The 23,764-nt window shown below is 42.1% G+C and overlaps 1 protein-coding gene across 9 annotated transcripts in view; it reads right to left on the bottom strand.

The window, feature by feature from the left end:
• Positions 1-23,764, bottom strand: part of zeb2a (zinc finger E-box binding homeobox 2a) — a 39,802-nt gene that overhangs the window by 5,472 nt on the left and 10,566 nt on the right. For 3 of the 9 annotated variants that reach the window (XM_074694670.1, XM_074694666.1, XM_074694665.1), the window contains 6 exons: positions 6,200-6,487; positions 6,066-6,116; positions 4,784-4,978; positions 4,453-4,667; positions 3,174-3,285; positions 611-2,502 (listed from right to left, as the gene is read on the bottom strand). In XM_074694670.1, coding sequence (XP_074550771.1) covers positions 611-2,502; positions 3,174-3,285; positions 4,453-4,667; positions 4,784-4,978; positions 6,066-6,116; positions 6,200-6,487 — 2,753 coding nt within the window. The remainder of the gene's footprint in view (positions 1-610; positions 2,503-3,173; positions 3,286-4,452; positions 4,668-4,783; positions 4,979-6,065; positions 6,117-6,199; positions 6,488-23,764) is intronic. The other 6 variants (XM_074694668.1, XM_074694669.1, XM_074694667.1 and 3 more) reach the window with 3 other exon arrangements.

Below are 23,764 nucleotides of genomic sequence, written 5' to 3'. Positions count from 1 at the left end.
ACCGTGATCCCAAGTCTGGACAGGGCTTAAAGGCCCGACCTGGGTAAGTCCTTTTCATCCAGGAGACTCCCAAAAAAAAGGGGGGCGCATGGGGACTGGGGTTTAGATGAAGTGTTGGGATTGTCTCTGGAGAAAAACACTTACACCAGGTAAACAACATTTATGATGTAGCCCTGAATTCTGAGTTGTGAGTTAGGAAAGCAACTAAAACTAAAAAGATCTCTGCAAAAACTGGGCTCAAATCTGCTGAGAAAGACACGGTAAAAACCTGAGACCAAAAGTCTACATCCGTTATTTAAACCACTTGTTAAGAGTCCGCATCAAACACGTGACTATAATCATCACACTATCAGATATCATCTGATAAGGGTCTTGTTTTTGTTTGTCTCCAAAAACAGAGTGCTACCTGACCGTGACAACACGAGAGGAAGTCTCAATTCATCGCTAATCTGACTCATGAATCTTTCAGAGACCCTGTGGTTGTCAAGACTGATAATAGCTGATAAAACACGCAGACTCCTGGCACCTGGTTTTCCACCTCAATTTCGCAATTTGATTTAAAGACATTAAAAGAGTCCTTGGTAATACCAAGACTGTTGTCCAGTTTTACCTGAAACCCTGGTTTCCGTTGGTACTTTCTCCTCTGCTGCAGCTCAGCGAATGTTGCCGCCCCGGTGGCGTAGGTGTAGGCCATGTGGGGCAGGTAGCTCATAGGGTCGAGACCTGGGTAGGACCTGAGGCCTGGGATGGTGGCCTGAGCAGGAGACATGAAGGTTGGTGGAGGAAACGCCCCATGAGGTGGCAGAGACGTGTAGACAGGACCGCCAGTGAAGGGGTTAATCCCAAAGATTGGACTGGTGCTTTTCTCCAGCGGGTGGACGGAGCTCCCTCCACCCTCGGATCCCAGCATCTCTTTCTTAATGTTGGCCAGATCCAAGGGCCCGGACGCCTGTTCCCGGGTTTCACCATTGCGCTCCACGACAAAGCCGTTTGGCCGGGGCCGCTTCTCTCCCAGAGAGACGAGTCTCTGCGCTGAGTGTCTGGGCAGAGACAGATCCAGTGGTATGTCCCCGTTTGTCTCCTCTGACGCCAGGCTGTTTGGAGTGTAAGAGCTACTCTGAGAGTTTTTGGAGGAGGTGGAGGAGAGGTTGAGAGGTGATGGAGTGTCACTTAAGTGGTCCAAGGGGTCTAGTGGTTTGTCCCCTGTTGTCTGCCTGTTGGCTGTAAACTGGTTGACCTTAGTGAGTCCGTTAGTGAAACCTCCATGTGCCTCTACAGCAGGAAGTAACATCGGAGAGCGACTTATTCTTGGGTTGACGTCCAGTCCACCGTGGTCGGGAGGGGGTGACTTTTTCCTGGCCCTGTGGTTTTGGTTCTTCCACTGAGTGAACCACTCCTTCACAAACTCCTGAGGGAGGCCGACTGCGATTGAAATCTTGAGCAGTTCCTCTGAGTTGGGTTCAGTGTTCATGGCAAAGTAGGCCTTGAGCACAGACACATGGTCTTTAAAGGGGTTCATGGGGCTGGTGGCCCGGTCACTGCTGGACACCTCCGAGGACATTGCCCCCCTGCGGCCACCAGGGCTGGTCTCAGCTGGCTGAAGGACTGCTTTGATCTCCTCATTCATCTTGCACAGGTAGCGCTCGTGTTGATGCAGGGGGATAGGCCCGGGGAAAGTCTCTTTGCAGAACTGGCAGGCAAATGGCAGGAACTGGTTTTGGACATCGTGGGATTTCTCCTCACTGCTGAACTCAGCTAAGTGGTTTGGTTTCTCCTTCTTGATCTCCACTTGCCTTTTGGAGTCATCAATCAAGTGCTTGGCCTCGTTGACCTTCTCTAGTGTGTAGTCAATGATGCTCTTTGTGGGGCTGCCATGGCCCACTACTTGGAAGCCAGCCTGGACCAGTTTCTGCTCCTCCATCTGGGCTCCCAGCTCCTTCATGTATGCCCTGAGCTTGGAGATCTCCTCTGGGCTCCCGTCCATTTTCTGCCTGCACACAGTGTTGTCTACAATCTGGAGGACCTTCTGCACTTCACTCAGGTTGTTCCCCAGAGCCCCTGCATAGCCCAGCAGAGGAAATTCTAGTCCCATGCTCCCCAGGTGTTGAAGGGGACTCTGGGAGGAGCTGTGGATACCCAGTGGGCTTCCTCCTCGGCCGTTCAGGTAGACCCCTGGTCCTCCAAACCCATGCTGGGACGCCATGAGCAGTCGGTAGTCATTAAAGTCCATGGGCTCTGCCTTGATGTCCAGTTGACCCTGCTGGTCTGGAGGGCCGAGGGGTCGCCCGTTTTCCAGTTTGTGGCGGAGCTGGGCAAGGGCGGGGCTCCCAGGTGATGAGGTGGAGGAGTTGGGGGAGGAGCCAGGTTTACCGTTGTTTCCATTGCGTATTCGTCCATTGACGGCAATCAGGCCGATGCATTTCTTGCTGCTGATGTGAGAGCTGTAGGAGCCGGAGTGCGAGAACCGCTTCTTGCAGTTTGAGCACTCGTACGGCTTCTCACCTGAAACAAAACAACAGGTGTGAAAAATTTAGCTTTGTGTGGTATTCTGAGCAATTTTTCCGAACAAAGCCTGAAATATTTCTATCACAAATTGTTGAGTCTTTTATGTGTTGCTAATTCAATTATGTTAGCATGCTGTACCAGGAAGACAGGCAAGTAAACATTAGCATATTAGCATGTTGCTAGTATGGCTATAGACCATTGCCTAGAACTATTTTGGCAAGTTTGATTTTCCTGATTATTCACTAGTGTCAAACATCGACCTAAAGCTGAACTTTTATGAGCTAATGCAGGGCTAGCATGTTAGCCTGCTAACACAGAAGGTGGTACATGTGTAATAATAATAATAATAATAGCTTTATTCAGTTGTTATCCAGGCTGTTTGTGAAATCTATCAGTCAATATTTGAGAGCGGTGTTGGAGTGAATTATGGAGAGTGATTTGACGTGAGCGTGTAGATATGAATCATTCAGGAAGATCTACTCAGAAAGATAAAGCCTGGTTTTCTTTCTGTATTCAAAGAAAAGTTTTCTTCTGTTTCAGTTCGGTTTTGACTCTTATAAGAGAAACAGGTCGACTGACTCGTCATAAAATGTCATGAGTCACCGTGTGGATCGGGCTGATGAGTTATGAGATGAGACAGACAGCGTGTCGGGGGAGGGACGACTCACCGCTGTGAATTCGAAGATGCTCCTTCAGGTGATGTTTGTATTTGAAGGCTTTTCCACACTCGCTGCATTTGAACTTGCGGTTTCCAGCGGCTTCGCCGAGCAGCGGCGTCTGCTGACAGAAAACAAACAGAGAGATGATGGTGAGATGGAGAACGAGTGGGAGTCTCTGAGCAGATTAGAGAGCCAGCAAGACGAGCTGATGGGGGAAGTTAATAGTTTTCAGAAAGGACGGCCTGACAGATTCTTCACAGTGTGGGCTGAGCAGAGGTAACTGTCTGTGTGGAGGTACATTCCCACTGTTTGAAATGCAAATCAACACATAAACACACACACCTACACACACTCACACATGCATGGACTGTAAAAAGTTAATCTTATCCTTTGGATTGACATGCAAAGGATGGTTTCTGAAAGTCCAGTCGGAGAAGTGATGGGAGCATTTAGAGGAAGAGCGCTTTGGTACGAGCATCAGTCGTCCAGCTCAAAACAATTTTAAGGTTATTTTAAGATATTGCATTGACATTTTCAAGCCCCTGAAGCTTGTTAAAAACTGAGCTGCTTTCTGAAAACACGAAAACAAAGATGGATGCTTCAGAAAAAAGTTTCAAAGAGCAGAAAGGAGGAATAACTGTTTGAATGCACTCCTCCAAATGTCAGTGTGTCAGGCTGAGCTGCATCACTTTCTACGAACAAACCTCAAACAGAGAGTTACCGAAGGAGTCCACCTCCTCTGCTCTACCGTCTTTGTGTGTGTGTGAATGTGTGTGTGTGTGTGATGACAGGACAGATTTGGTTCCTCTTTTCTCTGCTCGTCTCTCTTTAACACTTTAATTCAGAGGAAGTACACAAATAAACAGGCGCTAAAGTCATTAGAGGATTATGATTCTTCAGACCATCTGCTGCTGGTTAGGAGGGGCTGGGGGTGTTGGGGGATCAGGTATGAAGGAGCTGGCAGGCCGAGCACAGGAAACGTGGTGACAATAATGATGATGATGATGATGATAATGATAAGGAGGGTGCCGTCGATGATTGAATGATGGTGTGCGGAGTGTGATGTGAGTTTCAGATGCTGAGGCGTGTGCAGGAAACATTATCAGATAACAGACACACACTGAGCTCTGTTAGCTGCTGTTAACTGATGAAGGACAACGCCTGGATCAGATTTTAGAGTCTGATCTTGTTTCTTCTTAAAGAGGAGAAACAGTTGTGAGATCTGCTTACTCATCTGATGTCAGGAGAAGAGAGAAGAAAGATGGGGAAGCTGGGGAGTAGTGCGTACCTGCTCTCTGGTTGGTTTGTGTGTGGTCATGTGACGCTCCAGCTGTGTACGGTGGCTGAAGGTGTCGGCACACAGCGGGCAGCTGAAACTCTCCTCGTTCTTCTCATGGCGATATTTGATGTGTTCCTTCAGGGATGTCAGACGCTTGTACCCGCGGTCACAGTACGGACAGGTGAGGAGCTGGGCGAAGTCATCAGGTGTACCAGAAAGCAGGTCTGCAGACGAAGACAGAGGTCAGAGGTCAAAGAAAGTCAAGAAAAAGTTGTTTCCACACCATGACCGGGTGTTCTTAGACGTTTGGCCCCGCCCTTTTGTGGCTCCACCCCCTCACCGTGTTCATTCTCATCCTGTCCGATGGCCTCAGGCGTTCCCAATCGTGTTACCTCCTCAGGGGCTTCTGGGTAAATTATAGCAGTGTCGCTGCGCTGCAGGTACTCAGCGATTGTTGCCGGGTGACTCTCGCTATCCTCCAGTTTCCGTTTCAGGAAGTAATCGTCCAGCTCGCAGACGCCTTCCAGTCGCTTCCCTGGGCACAGAAAACACACCAATGATGAGTTCAGGGCAAGGTTATACTAGTTAACTTAAACAAAACTAAAAAGGAAAACTAAAATTTAAAATACTTTGCAGTTAACTCAAACTAATAAAAACTATAAAAAAAAACAAAAACGATAAGTAAACTAAAACTGTATCCTGTGTTCACAATACTAACTGAAACTAACTAAAATTATAGAAAAATTCCCTTAGTTATAGTTTTTGAAAATATTAATAGCCTTTAGGATTTAAATTAATCGGACACATTTTCCCAACCAATTTTACGACAGTTTTCGGTAGTTGTCAGTGCCGCACAGCACCATCACAGCGACGTACTGGGACGTGCTTGTTTACTGCACTGACTGGCTGTGCGCTGTGCTGCGACAAAACATAAAAGAGGAAAGAATCAGAGCATCTGTAATAGTTTAACTGCATGTGATTCTGACTTTATTGTTACAGAGTCCAAGTTTCTAATTATAAAAGCTCATATTATATTGTTTTATATAGTTTATGTTTTTATTATTTTTATGTAGTTTATGTTACCATTATTTTTATATAGTTTATGTTGATATTTTTATATTAAGTTTATATTATTTTCTTGTGTTTGAGGCAGCAGCCAACAGTTTAGTATCAGCATTGACTGAGCAGTGAGCACTATGTTGGACTTGAAAATAAACAGTATCACAAAATATTTACTCTGACCTTTTTGAATCCTGCAGCTGGTTAATAAGGTATGAAAACTAAAACTAAACTAAAACTAAACTAAAACTAAAATAAAACTAAAATAAAACTAAGCCTTGTTGCAAAATTCAAAACTAAATAAAAACTAGAATGCCTGCTCTAAAACTAATTAAAACTTAACTGTAATGGAAAATAAAATGTCAAAACTAACTAAAACTAAACTATAATGACAAATCCAAAACTATTATAACCTTAGTTCAGGGACAGGAGGATTATGGGAGAAATCAGCATTCAGTGCCTCTGTGTTTCCTTTTCTAGAAAGAAAACACAGAGGACCCTGAACGCAGCCCTGAGGGACGCCTTCACTGACTGAATAATTCTGCCGTATCAGAAGATCTCACCTGTTCCGTTTGCCTCCAGACCCAAAGGTTCATAGTCCTCTTTCCTGTCATCTGAGAGACAGAGAAGACACATCAGTTCTTCATCCTCCTCTTCCTCTTCAGACTTTTCTTACATTTGCAGTCATGTGACTCACCTGAGCTGTTCAGGTGTGTGTCCATGTCTCCCAGCCTCCAGCAGTGATTCTGGTTCTGGTCCTGGCCCTCAGAGGACTCTTGGTAGGACAGTAGGGCATGAGCGACCCGGGGCGACACCTCCAGAGCTGGAACTCCAACCGGACTGCTCGCCTCTTCCTCATCCCCAACACCTCCTCCACCTCCTCCTCCTCCTCCATTAGTGAGGCTGCCGTCTTCAGAGACCAGAGTCTTGTCCTCCTCGTCGGTCTCTGACCCCGTCTCCACCACATTCTCGTAGTTTAACACTGAAACAGAAACACAGCAGGGGTCAAAAACTGTCTGGAAATAGAAAGAAAAGAGGAAGCATGAGGAAGTCCCTCTGATAAAAACAAACCAACGATGCTAATCTGGGTTTTTCTTTTCTAAAAGTAAACACTCTTATAACTGGAATTCGAGACGCCAAAGTTTCACTTCCTGTTTTAAAATAAAAGATGAAGAAGGAGTCACTGAGTTATCACGAAGGTAAACGTTAGCTGCAGTCGAGCTTTGAATCCTGTTTTCCATCGTGGATCTTTTCTGATCAATTTTTCAATTTCATAACAGAATATCAGCAGTTTGGCGCTGACAGTGGCTCCGCCCACATGGACACCAACCACTAACCACTGTGCTCTGAACACCATAAAAAACTCACATGTAAGGACTTTGTGTACAGAGTGATTACAGTGTGTGTGAGGTGTGTGTGTGCTCCAGCTGCAGGTCTGTGGTGAGCCTTTTCAGTTGTTGTTGCCATATTATGATTTTGGGGGCGGAGTTTAAACCAACAGCAGGATGACATCATGGGAATCAGATAGAAGGATGTTCAGCCTGTTTTATTCAGCTGCGTGTCCACATAAAAAGATATTTCATGGGTCTGTTTGGGCCAACGTGATCCGTCTCCAACTCTCTATCTTGAATGTTTCTGTCTTTCTGTCGTCTGTCTCTGCGTTTCTGTTTCGTCTCCTCTAAACCTTCCCATGTTTTCAGAGTGTTGAAATAAGCGCCTCAGCTTGTCTTTCTCCCGTCCTCGCACAGATTATCTGCATATCTGTCTCATAATATGATCTTTGTCTGCAGCCCCCTTCCCTCCCCTCCTCTCCTCCCCCACCCCCGACAACTGCGCAACAGGTGCAAATTAAAAAGGGGAGCCACGGTGGGCCGGGCCGAAATCTGCTGACCTGGGCTGAATACCAAGAGCCGGGGCGGGGGAGGAGGGCGTGGGACAAAACGGGCTTTAATAAGAGGTGTGACGAGGGGATTTAGGGAAGAGGGGGTGGGGGGTGGTGGTGGTAATGCCCTGTGTGATCAAAAACACACAAAGAAGAAAAGAGGAGGAAAAGAAAGAGCTGAAAGTGAGATGTGAGTGCTCGCTGTGTGGTCTAAGGTATATGTTGGAGTATAATATGATCTCACTCAGGGACTTTACCACCGCCCTAATAACACCCTGACCCCCCCCTTCCTCCCTCCACACACACACACACACACACACTCACACACACACACACCCCTGTCCCCTGCAGTCATTGTGCTGTTTGCCTTTTGGCTGAAAGAGTGTGTGACCTCATCAGCAGCAAGAGAAATGTTTACTTCCTTCAGATTCACACGTTTAAAAAAAAAAAAAAACACAGAAGAAGAACATCCAGGACTACAAACTTGACTGGTAACAAAAACTACAAAACTCACATGGCTGTGTGTTTCTGTTTTCAGGGTCTGAGGAGGAAACGCTTCAAATAAAGCCGAAAATCAGGTTGGACGACACAAAACGAACCGAAACAATGATTACCACAGAGTGTGACTCTGAAATCAAAGCTGTGACACTTTACGAACACACAGCTTCAGTAGCATCCAAAACGTGTCGGTCAAACCTTCACATGATGCTGAATTTCTACCAAACAGATCTCAACCCTCCAACACGTCACACACCTGATTGGGTCACTTCATGTCGTCTTGATATTAAGTGTTTCTGCAACAATTAACCAGTCTTCCTTAAAACTTTAAGGTGGTCCAAGAGTTTAAAGCAGGGGGTTATTGGAGTGTATCTTCTCTCTGATTGGCCGATGAGCAGCAGGCGGACATACAGCCCCCCCCCCCACCCTCACAACAAAACAAAAGCCATTCAGGCTGTTTGCCTGCCGAGGTCACATGACCGCAGAGAGGCAGATGTCACTGGGGGCAACTCAGCCGCCCATATGAAAACATGTCCACCATTTTGTTCACACACACACCGGCACACACACACATTTTATATCCTGTTATTGATGAGTGTGTGCAGCGATCAGCTCGATGTCGGCCTGATGATGTTTCCTCTTTATGTCCGAGCGCGACAGAGCCACCCCCCCCCCACCCTCCTCCTCTAACAGAGTGTGTTACAAAGACACATTAATCCCTCCCTCCATCACACACACACACACACACCACTAGGTGTTTGATGCACATGTGCTCCCAGGTTTTTTCACTCCTGAGTTTTGCTTATTAATGCTGCAGTTTCACCTTTAAATGACACAAAAAAGATGCCTCTGCACCTTAACACACCAACTAGTCCAATAAATCTCAGCTCTGATGGATGCTGTGTCCCCTGAGGGGTCTGCGCCCTCATGCTGAGGACCACAGAGTCTAAAACCCAGCATGTAGACAGACTTCAGATGCCCGAGCAGGTGCAACGCTAAAATACAGAAGACGCAGAAAAGACTTTCTCTTCTGCTTGATCACAGATTATTTTTTATTCCATCACAGATCAAAAAATATCAAATTAACTCAAACCTTAACGTGAGGGTCAGGGTTCAGCAGCCAATCACAGCTCTCCGTTTGAAAAATTCCACAGATCCAGATCAAAGGAGGCGGAGCTTAGGAGCTTAACCTCTATGTTCATAAAGGTTTAAATATTATCCAGGTGTGCACAGTAAGAGGTGATAATCCAGCTCCTTTTACAGGTAGAAATCATCGATTATAATCCAGATTAGGTTTAAAATAATCCGTCAGATCTGTCCAGGTTCAGGTGCTGCGTCCTCCTCCTGCAGCTCGCTAACACACACTGAGAGATCAAACCTGCTCTGTCTGTATGTGTGTGTGTGTGTGTGTGTGTGTGAGTGTGTGTGCCTGTGTCTCGCCTGAGAGCAGATCACCTGAGCGAACAACAGAGGGAGGAGGGGAGGAGAGTAGGTGAGACAGGAGCTGCAGAGGAAATGAGGACGCTGCCTAGCGGCTCAGAACTGGAAGTGAATCACACACACATGCACACACACATGCATACACACACTCCTGATTTATACAGACGGACTATAAATGTGGCCTTTTATTTATGGACGCTCCGTCTGTTAAACCATTATTGGTTCTTATTTTACTTCAAAGTGAGTCACACTGTCATCCTTCCTTTCCTGTATCCTTCTGTCCTTTCCTAACGAGAGTTTATCCTGACTTGACGGAAACCAATCAGCAGAGTCAGAGAATTTTCACCTTAAAACTCTAAATTAATCCTCTCTGACCTTCACCCTTGACCTCATTTTGACCTCACCGTTGAGGATCATGAAAAGCTCTATAAAAATGTGAAAAGAATTCAAGCTGTAAAATCTAAAATACGAAACAACTCAAGGAAACATGAAGAGAAAGTGAAGCGGAGAGGTCTGGGATCACAGCGAGGCTCTGGCAGCCCAAACTGATGTTTACTGAGGAATGCAGAGACCGTCTAAGAACGGAGAGGATCCCTCAACGACAGGGGGGGGAGGAGAGGCAGGGAGAGTTTCCATGGGCGACCTGTTGGCAGGCTGATGTGTAATTACAGGCTCCGCATCCAGCTGCTGCACAGAGCGCGCGAGCGACAGCAACAGAGTCGGGAGGGGAAGAGATCTGCGGTGTGACTCGCCCTCGGAGGGATTAACAGAACAACTCGACACAAACAAAGAAACACAAAAACATACACAGGCGAGCCGAAACAAGGAAGGTAGGATGCAATTATGTGAAGGAGACAAGGAGACAAAACAAGAGATCTCAAAATAAACTAGAAAAAACTGTTTGTCAGTCTCTCAAACATTCCCCGGAGAGTGTGTGTGTGTGTGTATTATCTGTTGACGGTGTGACAATTAAAAAAAGACAGGCGAGTATTGGTTCCTCTTTGAAAGTGTCAAGCGGACGTCCACCTTTACTGCTGCGCACACACACACACACACACACACACATACACACACCCCTCCAAGCATGACATTGCAGCAGATAACCTCAGAGATCCCTGCCAAACTTCACAAATATTTTAGCTGGTTGTAACACAGGTGTGTGCCATGAAAAGTAAGAATACACAATAAATCGGTATCAGCCGATGTTTACTCATTAGCTGCCGGCCATTTTCAGAGAATGATCTTTCCAGACCCAAATAATCTTGTTTTCTCTAACTGTGTAAACACCAAAACTACCTAAGAAGAGTGCACTCTCTTCTTTTATGTTTCTCTTCCTGTTTTGATCCAAAAAACAGACAAAACATACTTTTTTTTTTAATCTTCTCCATGGTCGTCTTTTCTCACTATCACTTTGCTCTTTCTCTCTGAGCTACATCAACACATCATCTCAGATTGTTTTTTATTTTTTATTTTTTTTCCAATATTGATATTGTTAAATATCCATTATCGGACAGATTAGCAATAATAGTATCCGATATCGGTATTGGCCTAAATATTCATATTGGTGCATCCTCATTGGTCAACAGAGCTGTCAATCAGAGCTGCAACCATTAGTCAACATAACTGACTACGTTGACTATGGAAAAGAGTCAGGTGGGATCATACAGAAAGCAAAGCAAGCCTCAATGAGCAACTAAACATTGGAAAACAAGCCCAAAGTCACTAATAAGCAGTCACCATTGTAGCGGTTGTGCAGCCAGAGTCTGTGCAGTACAGACGATGAGGGATTCTGGGAGAATCTGAGTGGAGCTGGGTGACAAAAATAATATTTTTTTTTTCTTTCAAGAGTCTAATCACTTCTTGACTCTACCTCCCGACATATTTTACAATCCCCGAAAAAAATACGCAAGAACAGCAGCTGTCAATCATCGTTAAATGTCACACAAAGCCTCGTTTTTAACCTCTTGTAACTAATGAAAACGTTACTTTTCCAAAAAAGAGGACTTGAATACAAGACAGCCAAATTATATCTTGAAATCACCACAACAATCGGACGTGAGAAACATTTCTACAAAGTGTATTAATTTTTTAAAGTTTGACCACAGCCCATCTGAAATGGCTGGGAAGATGGATTTTTTAACCTATACTACAGCCAGCCACCAGGGGGAGCAGTTTTTGTGGCGACCTCACTTCGAGCCGAGCAAGCGGACGTCCATTTTTTTTACAGTCTACGGGTGGGCCCAACTGTCCCAGGCCCACCTCAAACTTTTCTTTGAATTTTTTTTTCTTCATTTGTTTTAAAAAAAAAACAGTTTTGAAGAGGAATATCATAAAATCATCTCACTTTACGCTCGGTTTGTTATTGTTAGATGCCCTGCCTTTATGAAATGAGCCAAGTTTGACAATTTTTAGCCTGCTGGTAAAAAAAAACAATGAATCATTTAGCCTCATGTTATACTGGTAGTACATAAGAATGATTTTGATAAAGACTGTGGATTTTTGTCTTTTCTTTAACTGTGGTTAATGTTGCTGCTCCAACAGCTGTTAATACATGGAAAGTTGAGGCGGTGCAGTCTGGTGCACGAACATTTTATCAAATATTAAAGGATAGTAATAGTTATTTACTAACTTTTGTAATTTAAGGCCCACCCATAATTGGTTTGGCCCACCCAAAATTGAAATTCTGGCTCCGTCCCTGCTGGGAACAACAACTTAATTTCTCTGTTCCCTGCTCACATGACACAGGCCTGACCAATCAGAGGAGAGAACCTACCTAAGGGTAAATGCAGTGAAAATGCAACACACAGGTTGAATTTTGAAGGTCTGCACATTTTAAAGGCCAAATTAAGTTGAAACACAAAATAATCGTGATTAATCAACCAATCAAACAAATCACCGATAGATTAGTCGACATCAAAAATAATCTGAGTTGCAGCCCTGCACATAACCCTCTTTTTATGGCATTAAATAACTCATAGGAATGAAATGAGTCAGTTTGACCCATGCCCCACTTGTTAACATAAAGGAGCGATTCTGCAGACAGTCAGTAGGGGGAGCTCTAAATGTTTTGGCGTTGAAACAAAGAGCTCCCATGTGATCACAGCTGAGTCACTCATGTGTAAAACAGACTGTTTCCTGAGCGCCTGTCACATCCACTGACCGTCAGGATGAAAGAACTCACTTATCTGGATGTGAAGTTTGCAGAGAATCACACACACACACACACACACTCACACACACACCCGAGGCCTGAGCGCAACAAAGGTTTCATCAGTTCACCTCAGTGTTTTCACAGCTCCTAATCAGCAGCTCCATTTGATTAGCAGAGAGGAGGAAGAGGAGATCTCTGAGTCTGAGTGTGAAGCTGCTTCTGCTGCAGACCTGAGACGTTAACCCTATCAGCAGCAGGGTGACGGTTAGAGCCCCGATCTCTCACCTCCACCTCTGATTACAGAAAGAAAAGTACGTGAAACATGGCTGCTGTGCCCTGATAAGACCTGACACACACACACTCTTACAAACACACACACACACACTGGATGTGTCAGAGGAGGTCAGAGGTGTGAACAACTCGTGACTTTTCTTGTCTTTTTGTTTCACAACACAAAAAGTCAGTTCAACTGTTCATGTGTCTGTGTGTATGTGTGTGAAAGAGTGTGTGTATTAATAAAGGATTATCCTGCAGACGTTGAAGGTGCAGAATTAAAAAATAAAGCTCTGGATCTTGTTCTACATGCATTTTGAAGCTCTTCAAACTTATTCTTTCCTTGTAACACCTCAATTAATCATCATCATCCTCAGTGTGTGTGTATGTGTGTGTGTGTGTGTGTGTGTGTTAGGCTGTCCTTTATATAAAAGTAGGCTGCCTGAAGTCAGAGTCAGACTGTAGGTGTGAATAATGGATTCACACACAGTTTGAGTTTTAAACCCAGCAGCCTCTCTGGGGGGCAGATCCAGAGAGTTTGAATTATTCATGTTCCCAGGTGGGAGAATTTGAATTTTTACACAGGAGGAGAAGAGGAGATGTTAAATCTGTGAAATGATGAAGAAAAACTTCACAATTATTCATGTCTGCAGGTGATCAGACTTCAACTGATCAAACTTTAGAAATTATAACATTTTTAGAGGAATTTTAGACATTTTCTCATTTATAAAAAAAATCATTTCTAATAAAGTAATGTAACATTTTGTAAACTTGAAATATATGGATGTCTTTAAAACTTCTTGATAACCTTAAAAACAAATTGTTAACTCTACAACATTATGAAATCTTTAAAACATCTTTTAAACATTTTGTAAAATATATAAATATCTTTAAAACCTTTATAACTCTAGATGCCTCTATAAATACTTAAAAAACTTAAAAATGTTTTAAAATCCGTAGAACATATTTTCAAAATTCTTGAATGTTTTAAAATCTTTAAAATAATTTACCAACTTTAAAACATTCAGTAACTTTGAATCCTTTTGGAATTTATAAACTCTAAAAAATCTTTCTTATAAAACTGTAAAAGTGTAAAACTATTTCACACATTTTTGAAACTCTTAAAACTTTTAAAATCTTTAGAATAATTAATAAAATTAAAAGCATCTTTTTAAACTATTAACACATCTTTCATAAATTAAAAAATATATATATAAATCTCAAACTTTTTAAAAATATTTTAAAACATTATTTTCTAAATATTATTACACTTATGCATTGCAATTACTTTAATGAAATGGTTCTGTTTCCTAACGAACTCACTGGATGAAATACACCTGTAAAGCTTTGAAACAAAAATAATAATAAAAGAAAATGGGGGGGAAAAAAATAAAAAATTCCCATTGTCTGGCGTTAACTAGCAAAAAAAATAAAAAAAATAACATACAAATAAAATAAAATAAAATATTTAGAAACGTTTTGTAATCAAAAATACAGTCTAAACTGTCACAAAACATGTGATTGTCTCATCTCTGAGTGTCAGATTGAAGCTTAAAATTTTCTGTCCGTTCTTCTGTCTGACCACATTAGTCCTGGTCCAGGTGAGTCTGGATCTGCTCCTGCTTCAGCACACAATCCCAACCCTGTAGACCCACTAAGGACCAGACACAGAAGACAACCCAGTACTTGGCGCCAACTTTACTGACAGCACCATGTGGTTGTCATGACAACAGCTGACCGACTCGTTAAATATAAAACAAGTTAAAAAGCCACGCCCACAGCTGGCTCCTGATTGGCAACAGGGCCCTCCCACAGCTAAACCGCGCTAATTAACACACACACACACACACACACACACACACACACACACACACACACACACACACACACACACACACACACACACACACACACACACACAGTCAGGTATTGCCTCACATTAGAGGTAACATGGATCCGTTCCTGGAACAGATGAAGAAGTGAAACTGCTGATGGACAAACTTTAACTTTGACTCACAAGACCAGAGTGTGTCCACAACCTGCAGCCGGACACACACACACACACACATACACACACACACCGGAAAACAGGAGGAGAAGAGGAAAAGCAGCTGTCATCAGTTTTTACTCTCACACATTAACCGTCAGTTTACGGAAAGTAAAACTTTTGGAGCTTTTTTTATATCGAGCAGTAAACAGTTATCAGAAACACCTCAGTTAGCATGCTGACATTTAGCGCTAAAACCACACAGATCTTACTTTCATATCATTTTTATACAACAGTTATTCAAGCTGCAATAAACAAGGATGAAGAATATGGGATTTTTTATTATCTAATCATTTAAATAATGATTTTTTTTTAGAGAGGAGGAAACAAGTCCTCAAGTTTGAAATCTCTGAGTCACCTTGAAAGTGACCTTCACATCTACGGTACAATGAAGAGATCAAGATGTAGCAGGCAGAGCTAGCTTTAGCACAAAAGAAACTGTTGGTTTTGAAGAGGTGATTTCAGATTTATATTAAGTTTATCAGACATCCAAAAACGTATTCGAACAGTCTGGGCCTTCTCACGTTGCAGATGCATCCAAACCTGCCCCGTTGCACACATTCACAGTCTGATCTACTAAAGATGTCTAATCTTCCATCATGTAAAGATGTTAGTTTGTTTTAACAGCTATGACACTCTAAAAAAGCAGAAGTTCAGCTGCAGACCTGAATCACCATATGTTAAGACATTCACAAAGAAACCACCTAATAACCACGCCATGGCAACAGCCTACAACAGCCTTCAACATCCTTAAACAACCCCGCAACAACCAACAACAACACGCATCACCTACGACAACCTCTTGAAAACAACATAACCTGAAACAACCTACAAAAGAGAAAAAAAGAGTGTCCTTTTGGATATTTGAGTAGATTTTAAAAACTTGAGATAACGTTGGTTATGATTTGGCGCTACACAAATAAAGACTTAAACAGCTGAAGCGTCAACTCATTGATCGACCAGTTTAAAAAAGTAACGTTCAAATCGTCGTGTTCAGGTCTGTGATGGCGTCTCATGAAATAAACCATCACTGAGGACAGACCTGAGGTCGGGATCGCTCCCTCTGCTCTCTCTGCCAGTAAACTCTTCAGCTGCTTCCTGCTCCCTACTGACCACACGCTTAACAACCACAGAAGAAGAAAGAAACCACCAGAGCCAATCAGAGCTCAACAACACATTAAAGGTTAACATAACAGGAAGTGGAGACCGCAGACAGCTCAACCTGGAACCATATTCAGCGCCAGCATCAGCATCCTCACCTTCATCTTGATGTACATCATCATCATCATCATCCTCGTTACCATAATAATCATCATCATATCGTCAAAATCTTCATCAATTTTATTTATATCTACATATAGCCACTACATTCTTCTTAGTTATTTGCAGTTTTGTTATGATCATTATTATGGTCTTCATCACCATTACCATAATAATCCTCATTGTCCTCATTATCATCACTATCATCTTCATCTGAATGTAGATTATCATACTCATTATTATCATCGTCATCATCATCATATCATCATTATCTCAATTAATTACATCATTTTGATCATATCATCATTATCTTAATTAATAACATCATTTTAATCACAACATTCTTCATGATCATCATCATCATTATCATCACCATCAGCAGCAGCATCTTCAGTTTATTCCTATTATAGTAATTATCATCGACCTTAACATTACCATCAAAATCATAATCATCTTTATGATTATCATCGCAATTATCTTCACTATCATCATCATTATCATTATCATATGATCATCATCATCATCATCTTCATCATCATCATTATCATCTCAGTTTATCATATCATCATTCAAACTTTTACCACCTACCATCATAACATCAAAATAAGATAATAATGATCACCATCTTCGACATTATCATTCTCATTATTATCATCATCTTTATCATCATCATTATTATCATCATCATCATCATCATCATCATCATCATCATTCTCCATTGTTACCATCTTCATCCTTGTTCCCTTTTCCATCATCCTCATCTCAATGACTGTCTTCATCATCATCATCATCATCATCCCTATTCTTGTCATCAGAATCAACATCAAAATGCTAATCAACATCCTTCTGATCATCTTCATTCTTATTCTCATTCTCATCATCATTACTGTTATCATCACTGTCATATCATTATCATCTTCATCCTTACTCCCATTCTCATCATCGTCATCATCTTTATTATCCTCATCATTATCATCTTCATCCTTATTCCCATGTTCATCATCATCACTGCTATCATCATCGTCATATCATTATCATCTTCATCCATATTCTCATTCTTATCATCATCATCATCATTACTGCTATCATCATCGTCATATCATTATCATCTTCATCCTTAATCTCATTTTCATTATCATCATCATCATCAACATCACTGTTATCATCATCGTCATATCATTATCATCTTCATCCATATTCTTATTCTTATCATCATCATCATCATTACTGCTATCATCATCGTCATATCATTATCATCTTCATCCTTAATCTCATTTTCATTATCATCATCATCATTCCAATGATTCTCTTCATCATTATTTTCACCCTTATTCTTATTATCAGCACCAACATCACAATGATAACTAACATCATTATGATCATCACCATTCTCACCATAATCATCATCATCATCTTCAACACCGTCTCATTGTAGCGTTCCAAACACATCATTCGATGATGGAAACTTTTGTTCTGAGTTCAGACGGATTTCATGTTTGTTTCTGTAGGATTAAAGTTTACTCTCTACCTTAGCAACAATCCCTCAACAGGATGATGTTTTTCACCCCTCAGGTCGTTGAGCCACGGTGGTCATGTGTTCTGTTCCACGCTCACATGTCAGTGAGCAGCAGAGAGGAGGAGGAGGAGGGATGGTCTACTTCCTGAAATTACTCAATAACTGCCTTTATTACCTGACCAATAATAAACACTTCTGTTTTTATGAGGCTGAACCTGCAGGCGAGGGGGGCCGCGGTGAGGGCTTCCTTCAGCCCAGCAGGCCTGGGTCATAAAGGCTGGTCCTTTTGTGTTGACACAGTGAGCGTGAGCAATGACAAAGAGACTGAAGCTACAGCATGCTGAGTTTAAAGACTTTACAGTGACAGGCGGCTGGACATTCATTCATTCATTCATTCATTCACTCATTCTTCTATTCACCCCGTACACTCTTTACTCCATCCTCCTCAGCCGTCCTGGAGCGGTGAGGATCTGAACCTGTTTCCTTCACACACACAGGACTCGATTGTTTGACCGTGTCAGGTTTTATGAGCTTCATAAAAAGTGTGTTTTGTGTTATTAATGTGGCGTTAGTTTTAGTTTACTCTTCTCTACTGACCCTCCTCTTCATCCCTGTTTGTGGGCACGTCTGAGACTCACAGCAGCTGTGTCAGGTGTGTGTCTGTATGCGTGATTATGCATTATTGCATTAGAGTGTGTTTGTGTGTGTTATTAGAGGTGTGTGTGTCAGATGTCCTGAAATAGAAAGCCTCTGTCGTCGTTCATTCCTGACTCATGCTGCCATCCCTGGTTTAGTCTTCACACCCAAACACACTGTAACACACTGTAACACACACACACTCACACACACACTGTGCTCCTCCCTTTAGAAACCTGCAGGAATGTTACCACGAGGTCACTCAGCTATGTGGGTAAGGCTGAGTGTGTGTGTGTGTGTTAATGTGTGTGCTGATAGTTATGTTTTATTTATTGAATGCTCAGATTGATTGTTTGTAAACAAATCAAATTTAAATATTTTATGAATTAATGAAATCTTGTCACGTCTCTTGCTAAGCGTCGTACAATCTAGGCGCTATGTGCAGGGCCCAAAGAGGCTGGATTAAGCCCCTCATTAATTCAACGACATGATGTGGGTCATCTGCTCTCACTCCCTTAAAGAGCCAGGTGATCCAACAGACAGGTGTGTTAGTGTTTATACTTTCTGCTTACAAATGAGCAGATGAGCTGCACAATATGTCCTCTAAATATCAGGAAAGCACAGCTCTATTTATTTCGTTACACCAGGTTTTTGTTGGTCTCAGACACAGATGTTTTCTATGTCCTCAAGATAGCAGCGCCTGACCACACCTTATTTTAAGACCGACACACCCATGGGCACCAGAAAGTTCACTCTCTCTTTACACAACATGGGCGCTGGGTGTAAAAATGACGAGTGTGCTGCTGGGTAGAAGGAAACAATGATACTGCAGCTACAGGGCCCAATGTACAAAACAGAACAGACATATTACGACAATTTTATGACATTTACAAACAAAATAATGAGGAGTTATTGACAAATCAAGTTGTAGTTGCAGCGTCGGACTAAGTCATTCTGTTGTTGATTCATTAATTAGTAAAATATTGCTGATGACCAATGCTCTTTTCTTTTGTTACATTGATAAGAGTGGAGGGGTTCAAATCATCGGTACATCTGTCAGTCAAACGCCCAGAGGAGCAGACTAGAAGTCCCTTTTTACTTTCCTTCAAAATAAAAGCCCTTCATCAAACACCCTCTAAGGTAGGGATGGGTACTGAATTAGGTACTTTTTAGGGTATCGACCAAATTCTGTCAAAAGTAACAGGTACCAAATCATGTTAAATCAAAAGGTACCATGTTTAGGTACCTGAATGCATCCTTGTGACTGTGAGGGAGTGGAAGAGTAGGGGATTTTCCATGCTAGACATGAACACAGAATTGCAAGATTATAAATTGAGGAATAAATATGTTAAATTAAAAAAATATATATTGTTAAACAAATTGATATTTTTTACCACATAAAACCAAAAAAGTACCAATCGGGCATCGGGTACCATATTGTTTCAAATGTGAAAGGTTCCCATCCCTACTCTCAGAATGAAAAGAAGGAGAAGGAAAGAAGCAAAGAAGATAAAAAGTGTATTTTAAGTTCATTAAAACTAGTTTCTAATGATGTTCTTTTAGTAAAAATTAGGATTAAAATTTTGGATTAATCTCAGGCTACAGTTCAAGAGTTAATCACGAATAAAAATCCAAAATATTTTTGGTTTATAGTTTTTTTTATTGATTTTTTATTGTAAATCAAGGTTAAAAAAAAATCAGTAAATTGTCATTTATAATCTGGAATAATCTCAGAATCAAGATTTTTTTTTAATCTTAAAAATTTTAAGATTATACTTTTACTGTAAATTAGGATTAATCATCTGAAATAATCTCAGATTATGGTTAAAATGTAAATTAGGACTGATAATCTTGCTTTGTATTAAGACTATAAATTGATATAATCTCAGATTTTTCTCTTAGGATTGATAATCTTCAAGTATAATCCGTGGTGTTCCTCAGGGATCAACCCTGGTTCTCCTTTACTTCTTAAACCATCAAAGGAGCTTTACATTTCATAGACATTTTGTATTTTTCTCTTGATGTTATTTTTATTTTTCATTTATTTAACGTGTTTCCTTCTCTTTTTATAATCTCTATTTTTCTTCTTGTGGAGCGAAAACATGGATTAAAAACAGTCACACACTTTGAAAACATCGAGCTCTGAAGGAAAGCAGAGGAAAGAGTCGTCAGCTGGATGAGAGGATGATGGAGAGATGAGGAACTGAGACAGAGAGGAGAAGAAGGAGAAGAAGAAAATCTATTGTGTACTGTGCTTACACACACACACTCACACACACTCAACAGGAGCTGCAGCCTGAGTGTGTAGGTGTCTGAACACCTGTTACACCTGAGGTTGTGATTCAGCGTCTCATGATGATGATCTGTTTTTCTGCTCTGAACACCAAACAGCTGACATCAACGTCTCATAAACAAACGGTTAAAAAAAACAAAACATTTCCTGCTCCGTCTAACCGTCTTTAAGTGATTTATATAACATCAAACTCTCTCTGTGTAAAATGATCCTCCTGACCACAGCTGCAGAGGCTCCGAGACAACAAGAAACTACAACACTTCATCAGGACCAAAAAGGCTCTTTCAAAATAAAAGCTCAGTTACTGGGAACCTCAAACCTGATTAAAGTTTCCACTTATAAACCTTCAGACCCCAGAAGACGGAGGCAACGTTAGAGAAGAGGGAAGTGTGAAAGAAGAAATAAAAGAGGGCATGACGGGAAGATGTGAGTGTGTGTGTATGTGTGTATATGTGTGTGTGTGTGAGGTGTTGGGGTGAAACCTGGTGTCAGCAGATTACAGCAGAGGGAACTGACTCAGACTGAAGAACACTTCAGTGTCAACACAAAAAAGAGGAAGCTGCTTGTTTTTATCTCGTCTGCTCTCTTACCTGCTTTTAGACGGAGCCAGGACGAAGGAGCCGGCGCAGAGACACGACGGAGACCGAGGGAGGAGAGGAGAAAAAAAGAGAATAAGTGCAAAAGAATGAACAACAGAAAAATAATCAGAAAAGACCTCACAGGCTTCAGTTATACCACAGGTGTGTAGGTGTTTGCAGGTTGGACCACGTGCATGACTTAAAAGTAGCCTCAGAAACTCACAGTGACTAATTTAGCGCTTCTTTCTACAAATTTAAAGATAGTTTATCTCTTTATTTGCTTGATTCTATAAAAATAAGAAATGGAAATGATTTATGAGAAACACTTCCTCATACTGGAAGCTTGAGAGGGCGGGTCTGAGGGGGCGGAGCCAAAGTTTTCTGACTGAGGTAGATGAAGTAGGCCATTGACTTTTACATAAAACATACTTGGATACATCAAGGATTTTCATTTATTTACCTTTTCTGTCTGAGATAAAACAGCCGCTTACAACACAGGCCGTCTTACGCCATGACCACACAAATTTTTATACGCTAAAAATGATGTTTTCTGAAAACTCCTGCCAAAGTGAAAATCTTAAAAATTCCAGTGTCATGGTTTTGATCAGATGCCAAAAAATTGAGTTTCTGGTTGTCAAACGTCACAGGGGCTCATTCTGATTGGCTGGCATGGGTTTCACGTCTGGAAAACACTGACAAATCTGGGTTTGAAATGCCTTGAGCTCAGTCTGAAGCCCCGTTTTTCAGCAGTCCAGTATGGATCAGCACAGTTTGGTATGCTCGGATCGGTAAAGCCTGATTCTGTTTGCGTATTTGCAGCCAATTGTGCCCCCTCTTGGTAGGCGGTGTGTAAGCTAAGGCTAAACAATTAATCGAATCGAAACCTCAAATGGCAAAGGCAGAAAAAGTTTCATTCACGCAGACCTGGAAGGGATATAGTCACTTGTACTCAAACTTCCAGGTCAAACCAGCAAAAGTCAATATGCTAGTTTTTCTAGCAAAATGCATTAAATCAACTACTCAATATTCTGTTTTTGTAATAGTCATAGTTAAAAATAGCAATTCATGCATCAGTTTGTCTCATTTCATCATATCGTGTAGGCCTGGCCTACAGGAAAGACTTGTTTATATGTTGACAGTATCCTTTGTCGTGTTAGTGATACTATGCAATGATTTAGGGGCCGCTAACAAGACAACGGTTTTAGGGTGAAACGCAAACGTTTTGTTGCGCTTCAGCTTCGTGTTTTCATGGAAACGGCGTTTCAGCCGACCTAAAACGCCAACTTTTGAAAATCAGCCTCCAGAGTGGGAGCTGGCGTTTTCAGTGGAAAAGCTGACGTCACACTCCGCTTCAAGCTTCATGCATACAACAGGACAACAGGACAATAGTACCGTTGTTACGATCGTCGTGAGCTACCGTGTTGAGCCTGTGCTGCTCAATCTGCTGAATCTGCTGACTGTCTTTCAACAAAATGAGCATCTGTTGCTCCACTTTTTAACTTAGTATTCCCCAACACACCAGATGATCAGCTCAACACTACTTCGGCGGAGATCTACCAAAAGGGGCTTCTGGACAAGACAGTTATAGCACCACCTACAGGCCTGGCATGCTTACTACAGCGTTTTCACTGCGTTTTAGTGTTTTCAGATTAAACGCTGTCGTGTAAACGGGGCCTTATTGTTAGTGTTAAGTAAAAAATGCAGAAGATAAACATCCTATCGAAAATTCGAATGCTAAATTGAAATAGCCAAGTTGTTCCCAAAATATTGCAATTGACCAACCTGGCAATCAACGGACTACGGTATTTCTAACACTAAACACTTGGTGGAAACAGGGCTTTAGTCAAACTTCGGGGGACGGGCATCGCCACCTCTGGCTCCTCCCATGAGAGGCGAGTGTTTGATTGAGAGCATCAACAAACTGAGAGTCTGATCTGCTCTAAAACAGCAGAGACAGTGTGTGTGTGTGTGTGTGTGTGTGTGTGTGTGTGTGTGTACGCTGACATCAATAATCAATAATTCATGTTTGAACAGTTTGAAAGTCCATCAGAGGAACACTGCGTCTCCTGCTCAGTTAGTCTGAGATGGTAAACAGAAACATAACAGACGTATTAAAGACTTGAGACGCATAACGGGTGAAACACACCTTTAACACACCTATAGCAGCCTCCTCACAGATCGTAAACACACCTTCAACCTTTAGCAGACCTCTAACAGACGTCTAACGGAGCCTTTCTGGATATATTACAGATTCATTTTAATCCTCTGCAGATACAGTCGGTCAGTTTGTTGTGATGAGTTTCTCCACCTGTCACATGGCTCAAGGCCCCCCACCCCCTCCCATCCTTTGTTTGTGTTGTTGCCCCCCCCAGCAGACAGATCCAGGTCTCATTGGATTCTCTTCTGGTCTGCTGCACGTACACAGAAGTCGGATGGTAATTATTGTCTGCCATCGCGTGGATCAATTTGCATTTAACCCAGATTTGAGGACCGAGGAGGATTGTGACGCCACTGAAACCAGGACAGGAAGCCATCTTCTCCTCGTCTTCCTCACTCTTTCATCTTCATCAGTAAACATGGCTGAAAGCGTCACTTTACTGTCTCAGTCTGCTGTAGTTATCGCACAGACCGGGACGTCCTGAGACACCCCACAAACGCCACGATCACCTCAGGGCAGGCTGCGTCCAC

Source organism: Halichoeres trimaculatus, unplaced genomic scaffold (assembly GCF_033239565.1).
Source record: "Halichoeres trimaculatus isolate MK-OKI-2021-1 unplaced genomic scaffold, fHalTri1.1 fHalTri1_scaffold_19, whole genome shotgun sequence".
Lineage (NCBI taxonomy): Eukaryota > Metazoa > Chordata > Actinopteri > Labriformes > Labridae > Halichoeres > Halichoeres trimaculatus.
This window is presented reverse-complemented; position numbering and strand designations above follow the sequence as displayed.